Raw genomic sequence first — 9447 nt, forward strand, 5'->3', positions numbered from 1 at the left:
AAAGGTTAGACAAACAAGGTGAAATCCAGGGAAAACAATGCCATGGCAACGCAAAGACAGGTTAGAGAAACAAAATAGGGTAACCCAGAGTTGCCCCTAAATCAAAATGTAACCACATGAATAATTCCATCAAAATTCACAAAAGGCTCACAAAAAAGGTATCAAATTCACCCATAATACCTCATACATTTAGAGCATTCAAATTAAAGGCATAAAGATGATGGCTATAGGGCAAACCTGATTGGAGAGCTTGATTGAAATTGAGTTGCACCCGTGAGGTTTACAAGTTGAGTTCCCTTCAGGGTTTGGAGGCTGCTCTGAGTTCTCTGTCAGGTCTTCTCTCACTATATTTTTCCTCAGGGTTTTGTTCCAAGGAAACCTCAGAGTGTTTTGTTTCTCCTCAAAATCCCCCTTTGTTCTGTCTTCTTTCTCTCACTATCTTTTTCCAGTGAATCTCCCAGTGTAACTCCCAGTGTGTTTTCCTCTACTGAAACTTCAGTATTTATAGACTGATTTTCGTGGGTAGTGGGCTCAAATAAGGGAGACCCAAGTCCAAAATAATTTGTTATATTTTATTTATTTATTTTATTTATTTATTTATTTAATTAATTAATTAATTAATTTTTCTTTTTTTTTTTCTTTTTTTTTTCCAGGAAAAATGAAGGGTAAATTTTGGGGTATTACATCAATATTACACAACGGTCTCATCTGAACTCTCATAGTTCATTGCCATTTTTCTAATACTACCCATGAATTTCGACCCAGACTCCCCCTAAATCTAAGACCCCTTTCACTTTCACTCAAACACTTTCCCAAATGTTTGTAAGATTATAATTATATGTGGCATGGTAAATCACAATTACAACCAAATACTCTATCATTCTAGCTTAAGAAAGACACTCAAGAATAGAGTATTACAAACAAAATACACAAGACTCACTAAAACAAAAACTCTTAAACTAAGTAGATATTCTCTCTAAAATCATGTCTTCAAATAAGGTGAAGAAACTCTTTATATAGAGATTACAGTTCAACCAAAAACCCATTAGGATACAATCAAAATCCAATTGAATCAAATATTCAGCAAACCAAATCTTGCATTTAAAGCAAATCTAATTAAATCTTATCATATAAGATTTGTTTAATTAGATCTTTTTCAATTAATATCTTTGCAAACCAACTTCTGCAAAATATTGGACTAAACAAATATAAGATAAACCTTTCCTTGAAAGCATATCCAGTTAATTTTTTCCTTCAAAGTATTTTCAATTAAATATTTTCATCAATGCAAATCCAATTAAATCTTTTCAATCTGATTCTAACCATTAAATTTTTTCTAACAAAAATATTTACAAAACAAATATGTAAAATCTTGAATAAAATAACCATTACCGGATCACAAATTCTAGAATCAACGGTAGAATCAAACGAGGCAAAATCAAACTTTCCAAAAATAGTGCAACAGAGAAACACATAGCCAAGATGTCCTAAAAAATGTTCGAGACATCTTGCTTGACATTTTACTTATAAAAATAAGTGTATCCAATTGTAATAGCAAACTCCCCTTTTGTCTAATTTTGTGGAGGTATTTCCCGAAATACATTCTCCTAATATTTTACATTGATTATTATCTTTGTAAGTGACATAAGTACACTCAGTTTACTTAAATTCAATGAAAATGGACGCGTCTGTGTCATGTGTCTTGAGTATCATCCACTCTCCAGGAACCATATCATGTTGGTGATCCTAAGACACTCATACAAAGAACTTAATGAGGCAATTTAGGTGGCTAACCCGTGTTGGGTCCTTGGGATTTACTTCTGAGACTTTTAGGCACACATATCATTAGCTCATTAGGAACTTTTACATTCCTAATTCGGCAATGAGGCATAATATGTCCAACATCTCTATAATAGTGGCATGTTACTTTTTTGATACATATTTTCTATTATTCCTAGTGATTTAGGCACACTTCTTGTATGGTTTTCTAAAATTTTTCCTTTCATTATTAGGAAACATAGTGAAAATAATTGGGTTCTTAGAGAATTGTGTTATTTGTCCCTTTAAATTGTTAAGTTCAATTTTCATATTTGAACAAATCTCACACTTTTCAAATTTTCTTCTAAAGTAAGAGGCATAATAAAATGGTTGCTCTTTTAGAGATTCTAGAATACCTTTGAGTTGTAAGATTTCACCCTCAAATTTTAAAATTGTTCTGTTAGAGTGAAATTTGCTTCTGAATTTGTAGTCGGATTTAACAACTGTGATCCTTCATTGCGTTACGTAGTTATTCTCAAACATGATAAAATCAAGGATGCACGCACAAGGTATTTTATTTCGGGACAATGTGAGTTGAGTATCTCAAATGCTTGAAGTGGAACAAAGTTATTTTTGAATCAAAAACTGTTAGAGATTTTGGGTATGATAATCCTGGATAACTTCGAAGAATCGTGTTCGTACACTTTCCGAACAAAGTATTTCGACCCTATTCTTGCCTGGGTTCACGAAATCTTTGTGGGGATAATTCTTGAAGAACAATTTGTTTCTGACAAAGAGAAATGTTCAGGAATGTAGAGAGAAAGTTTGGTTTCGTTATCCCTTCTAAACTGAGGCCAAATGACTCCTTATATAGGAGATCAATAACAGAAACCGAAAAGACGCAACTGTTCAGAAACGGTTACGTCTGTTGGGAAAGGATTCAACTGTTCAAAAGAAAATTTCGAACGGGGCCCTGCCCCGCACCCCGCCAGGGGCTTCGCCCCTTGGAACCCCGTTTCAATTATTCGCATTCAATTATACGTTGGCTCGACGAGCGTGCACTCCGCACTACCCCTAACTCGTTTCCAAGCTTTAACGCATAATTGCATCGCCCTATAGTAAATCACATTACTACTAAAATACATTGATGATACTAAAATCACCAACAAAAACTGCAAGATATTAAAGACTTCACTGACAAATTATTTCATATCACAAACATATTTGCATTATAACATATTATCCTTGCATGTTAAAATTCATAACTGATATATCATGTATTAATCAACTTACATGATATCGTCAAAACAATGATGTAATCTGCATCAATTGATAGAACAACTCTTTTCTCACTCAATGCAGCTCTCAGTCTTCTCAATATAGTTTCTAGTCCCTCCAAAACATATGTCCGAAATGATCGTATTACTGCATCAATTGCCACTGACCATAATTCCATTACAACCCCTCCTGAATGTGTTGATGAGATAAAACAGTATCTCAATATTATGACATTCAGGTGATGAAAAGGTTTATATGAGTTCAAACTCAGTTGACAAGGCTGATGTTAATGATCCAAGTACTTATGATGTTATAACACCACAGCTTCTTAATTCACTCAGGACATCAGGCCCACCAAACCACATTATCAAATTAAAAGTAGGAACACCTATCATGCTTATGATAAAGTTGGACTCATTTGAAGTATTATGTAATGGTATGCGATTAATTGTTACAAACTTGTCTGATCATATCTTGGAAGTAAAAGTTATGTTAGGAAAACATGAGGGTAATATTGAAATTCTGGCGTAGTCAGAATTCAGATGTTCTACTCCAAGTCATGACATCTGATCCAACATTGTAACTAATACAGCAAGACAATTAACACATTAAAAACCCTGTACTGACGCACTCTTTCACAGATGTCACGACATCTCCTTCTATGTCACCCTAGAGGGAAGGAACCCCTAGTCCTGTGCATCTGGTATACAAACTCAGCAGAGATCAATCATAGCACTCACTTCTGTTGTTTTCCTACACAGTTATCAGCACGATGTCTTAATATTGGTTTGGACATCATCTGTTATATTATTCCAGTGTGCTTACCTTTTTCTTGTATTTCCTAAAATAAAAGTTGAACACATTAATCTAATTTCCACTTATTAGATTGCTAACAAATAGGCTATTTGTTAGGTTCATTAATTGTAGGGTAGTAGTTGGTTTCCTGGATTTTAGCTCAACTGTTGGATTCCTAAAGAATAGCCTGAGAAAAATACTGAAACATAACAACTAATCATCCTACAATTTAGCACATGCTGTCAGGAATGAATGTCACAACATTCAGTTTGACAGTCAGATCATATACATCATGCTGATTATGTTATGTACCTGAAAACAGACTGTGTTAAAGTTGTTGTACTGTAAAAGACCAACCAGTCTCTAATTCGGTATCAACCTACAAGAACAACTGTCTAGACATCCAGTTTGACAGTTTCCCAATGATCCTTTGGCCAGGTCTGTTTTCTATTTGAAAGCCAGACTTAAATATATACTGAACTGAAACAGAAAGGCCAACCTGCCTATTATTCAGTATATGCTGTCAATGATGAATGTCAAGACATTCTGATTGACATTCAACCAGAAGGCTATGTATCAGGTCTGTTATTATCTTGATAGGCAGACTGAAATACAAGCTTAGTTATGGCATACAGGATTATAACATGCAGAAGGAAAACAAACACAGGAAATTGTTAACCCAGTTCAGTCCAACATGACCTACGTCTGGGGGCATACCAAGCCAGGAAGAAGATCCACTATCAGCAGTATTAATTCAGAGTTAAACTCCCCCGTTTATAACTCTTCACTTAATCCCTACCCAATGCAATCTATACCTAGGAACTCCTAGATAGAAACCTCCAGTTTCCATTCCTATCACTACAAATACAATGTAATGTTAAAACAACTTGAACTTGCTTCACAGCTTCGTTCAAGCACATAATCACTCTTGCCTACAGGCTTTGAGTTACAAATACTCTCAGCTTTGAACACTGAGAAACACATGGTAACCTTCCCACAGATTAGGAGGTTTACCTCACACACACCCCTAAATTTTCATTCTAAGAGGCTTACAAAAACTAGGTTACAATATGCTATTTATAACCTAATCACCCAACTGGATTTGGGCCTTCAGAAATCGCAGCAAACTTGTTCTTTGCTGTTACAAATACAGCAAAACATTTCTGCTACAATCAAGGTCTTCAATCCTAAAATCTCTCCATATATATCTCCTTATTTTGAGCCTATATATATTCTGATTGAGTCTTTAAGACCTCCACATGGGAGTTAGGATATTCACCAAATATCCTTACTAATCCCAGAATATATACTGAATTAATTAATTCAGTTTTCTACACATGTGCGATGTCACAAGCATGATGTCGTGACATCGTACATGACATGTTGGTCCAGATGTTGAACTTTTTCAACCCAACATATTAAAACAACAGAGATGATTACATTATTTTTTTTACAAAATTAATGTCAATCCTAAGGTATTAACAAATATCATTTACATACCAAGGATTACAACCTCAACTTCACAATCACCTTGGTTGTTGAAAAGTTCAAGAAGATAGTTACCCAATGTTTTTTCTTATGCAATGACCATTAGTAAATTGCAAGGTCGGTTGCTGGATTTTGTCTACCTTTATTTACCATGTGCCGTCTTCAGTCATGGCCAGTTATATACCCAATATCAAGGGTAAAAAGTAAACATGGATTGAGAGTACTTATACACAACAAAGTATCTGATAACAAACAAACAACAACTAATGTCGTGTTTAAAGAATATTTTCATAATGTACATGTAAGTTTCCTATCACCATTTTAAAAGCTCTTAAAATATATTCATAATATTCTTTCTAAAAACACTAAAATGTTGACTTCCCCGATGCTAGTCAGGAAGAATCTTAAATGATTGGTTAAGTGTTTGTAAACGTTTTTCTCAGGTCCTCCCCATCTAAGTTTCTTAATGTCCCATATATAGGCCAATTACTCACCCCCAACAATTATGAAAAAAACCCTTCCCATTCCTTCCTGCATTCACAGCTTAAAAAACGCCGCCGCTTATCATTTATTCTCTTCTTAATGGTTTGTAACACATGCATCATTATGGTACCCTTATGACCTTTCACTTTCCGAGACCATTTCCAAATGGCGGTCTTTCGTTTGACTATTATCTCGACCTATCCAGGCTCCATACCCGAAGACATGCGGATCTCCACCTCGGCCCCTTATGACCCCTCAACCTTGCCAAGCGATGATTTTGTTAAGTCGGGTTATATCTTGGATATCCTTTAGGCGAGTCCATGTTTTAGCTATGACCACTATCCAACTTTTACCTAAACCATCCCTACTTCATCAAAGACTTCTTTTAGTTTCACATACCAACTGATCAAAATAATTTTTGGGATGTACACGTAATATAATTTCTTTACTTTTCACTTGCAGAATATCATTTGACAAGGGTTTTCCATATATATTGAAGACACAATTATCCAATTTTTATTCAACTCTATTATCTTTTAAGAACATAAATTGACAAGGGTTTACCTTCTTACGTTCAACAAACAACAGTTTTCAAGGCTTTTGTCATCTGTGTATTTTTTGTTTTGCACATGTATTATGACAAAATCCTAAAAGAAGTACTCCCTCTGTCCCATATTATAAGCAAAAATTGATCATTATAATTGTGATCAAAATATAAGCAAAAGTGACTTTTTAACTCATAATTAATGACACTATACCAAATACTACCCTTTGCATTTAGTGAGTCAGTTTTTAATGTGCAGACACTAGAAATATGAGTATTTTTTGAAAACCGTTGAAATACTCAAGATTTTAATATTAACAACTAATGTGATTGGTTAGTATTTATTGAAAAATGGGTGGTGTATCATTAATTTTTCTAGTGAGTTTATTTATAAATGTGAAGTTACTATTCGTACTCCTATCTCTACTATTCATTTTCTTTTTCATAAAAATGAAAGAAGAAATGCCATCTTTTGATTTAGGTATTGAATCTGATTCAGAGGATCTACTACTTTGTGTTGTTGAAGATTCATTTGAAGAAGATGAAGTGGATGACTTCCATCAAAATGACTCTGAGGGAGAAGTGAACTCTCAACATGATGTTGGACAGGTTGATGGTGTTGCTATTAAGATGCTAGATTTTGGACAGGAGGTTGAAGGTGTCACATTTGTTGCTAATGAGATGTTTGATTTTGAACATGAGATTGAAGGTGTTGCTAATGAGATGATGGATTTTGAACATGAGGTTGAAGATGAGCCAAAGAGAAAAGATAATGAAGAGATAAAGAAAGTGGTTGATGATATGCTAAAAATCTACATAAATTTTTAATTGCAGGTGTGTTATAATGAAAGCAAAGCTCCAGTTTAGTTTATGTTTTATTTTTATTCATTGTTGTTGCTTCCTAGAACTAATGTTTCAAAAGAGCTTCTAGAATTGAATGTTTTTTACTATTGTTTTTTTACTGAAACTCAACTATTATGAAATGAGTGTTTTAATTATTTTCCAACTATGTATCGTGTTGATATTCACCATCAAGCTCATGTTAAAAAATTAAAATAATTATCAAGCTTCTAACATGCATATGCAACGTACTGAGATGCATAAAATATTAAGACTCAAGTTCAAATGGCTTAAGAAAATATCATTAAAAACTCAAATATTACAAACATAAATTCTGTTAATTTTGTAAACATTCAATAACTTCCTCAACTAACTTCTTTTCACAGTTTAATTGAGCGGGTAAAATGGCTTGTCTAAGCATCACATCTTTTTTTATATGAGGAATTTCGTAATTATTCGATCCTCGGACTTTCATAATTTCAATCATACATGATTGAAGTGTGAGAAATATTTTGTTCGAATCTACGCTAGAGAAAGCATCATAGGAATTTTGTACGACTTGAATAAGTTCATCAACTGTCTTCGTCGCATTCTTTTGTTGCAATGCTTGGATGGCTGAAAAAAAACCTATATCCAAAATATTTAAATCAGGAGAATTAGGTGGTTGGCATATCAAACGGATGTCAAATCCTCCTTCATAAGCTGCAAGTAGAAATTCTTCATCGTTTATAGAAACATGACACGGTGCATTATCTTGTTGTATGTAAATTGGTTCTGATGCATATTCTCGTGGCCACTTTTCTTTGATGGCTGGTAAAACCTTGTTTATTAAAAACATTCGACTAACTTCCTTAGTGATAGAAGTAATCGGTTTTGTTTCAAGTGTCCCTGATGGTCTATTAACACTTGATCTTTTTGCGGGTACTTTATCAACTAGAGGAAACACTCCAATTTTTCCCGACCATGTTTCATTGCCTTCATTATCAAATCTAGGTCTTGCCACCGCAACCAAAAACATAACTTTCATGATGAAATTTTTGTTCTTGCAAGAACGATATGGTTCATCCTCATTTGAAAGAAGATAATAATTCTTATTTTTTTGAGTCATATAGAACCATTTTTCATCAATATGTACAATATTGTACATTGACTGAAACTTTAGATCATATGAAATGTTACTTTCTTCAAGCATGGACAAGCAAAATTTAAGACGAGCTTTCATATTATCTTCTGTCATATGAGGTTTTAATGCACTTGAATGTCGACACAAAATACCTTTTTTTAAATACTCTCCTATTTTTCTCGGACTAGTCTCTAAGGCAAATGCTAGAGATCGGATAGTACTACGTTTAACTAACGGTAGATTACGCATTTTCTCAATATCTAGTTCAACTCTCTTCCGACCATAATTTTTTGTTTTCTTATGAGAAACAACCTGTCGCATCCACGAAAAACAACCGGCGAAGATATCAAACAAACAGAGCCGCCACCGTGCGTTATTTATCCCAAAGGAGGGAAAGGAAACGCTCGAAGTAAACCTGGAAAGGAAATGGTCTTACGGCCGGAGATTACAGGGTACGGGAGTCGGTTACGCAAGGGGAAGGTATTAGCACCCCTCACGTCCGTCGTACTCGACGGGTTCCACGCTCAAAAGCATAGAATAAGGTTGCTAAATAATGCTCAAAAGAATGCACACATACACTGGAATAAGACACAGATGGAAGAAGAGGGGAACGGGCTTGCTAAGATATCGCATCCTATGCCTACGTATCTCATCTGGAATGAGAATCAGAGCTACCGTAGTTCGGCTCACGCACGCCGAAACAAAACACACGCACAAACACTGAGACGTTAAAACAAACACACAAATGGAAACAGACTGCCAATGGCTGGTCTTACGTCCGACTCCAAACAACAAACACAAACAAGGAAACCAAATGCCAATCGCTGGACTTACATCAGACTCCAAGCACACAGACACCCACAGGAAACCGACCGCCAATCGCTGGACTTACATCAGACTCCACACAAACAAACACAGGAAACCGACTGCCAATCGCTGGACTTACGTCAGACTCCAAGCAAACAAGAGGTTAAACGGACGCTGAGTCGTCCAAAGCAACAAAAAAGTTAAACAAACAAGCTAACAGGGAGTCTGGTACTCGAGCCTGCTAGCCGTCAAACAAACACAAAAAAAAAAGGAAAAGGGTGCCCGGAGAGATCTCGCACGATCTCCTGCCTACGTACCTCATCTGGTATGA

At 35.1% G+C, this 9447-nt stretch overlaps 1 protein-coding gene across 1 annotated transcript; it reads right to left on the reverse strand.

Moving 5' to 3' along the window:
• Positions 1–7523: 7523 nt before the first annotated feature.
• LOC127121768 (uncharacterized) lies at positions 7524–8630 on the reverse strand. The gene has a single exon (XM_051052206.1). The coding sequence runs from the start codon at positions 8628–8630 to the stop codon at positions 7524–7526; it is 1107 nt and encodes a 368-aa protein (XP_050908163.1).
• Positions 8631–9447: the final 817 nt, after the last annotated feature.

Source organism: Lathyrus oleraceus, chromosome 2 (genome assembly GCF_024323335.1).
Source record: "Lathyrus oleraceus cultivar Zhongwan6 chromosome 2, CAAS_Psat_ZW6_1.0, whole genome shotgun sequence".
In the NCBI taxonomy this organism is placed as follows: domain Eukaryota; kingdom Viridiplantae; phylum Streptophyta; class Magnoliopsida; order Fabales; family Fabaceae; genus Lathyrus; species Lathyrus oleraceus.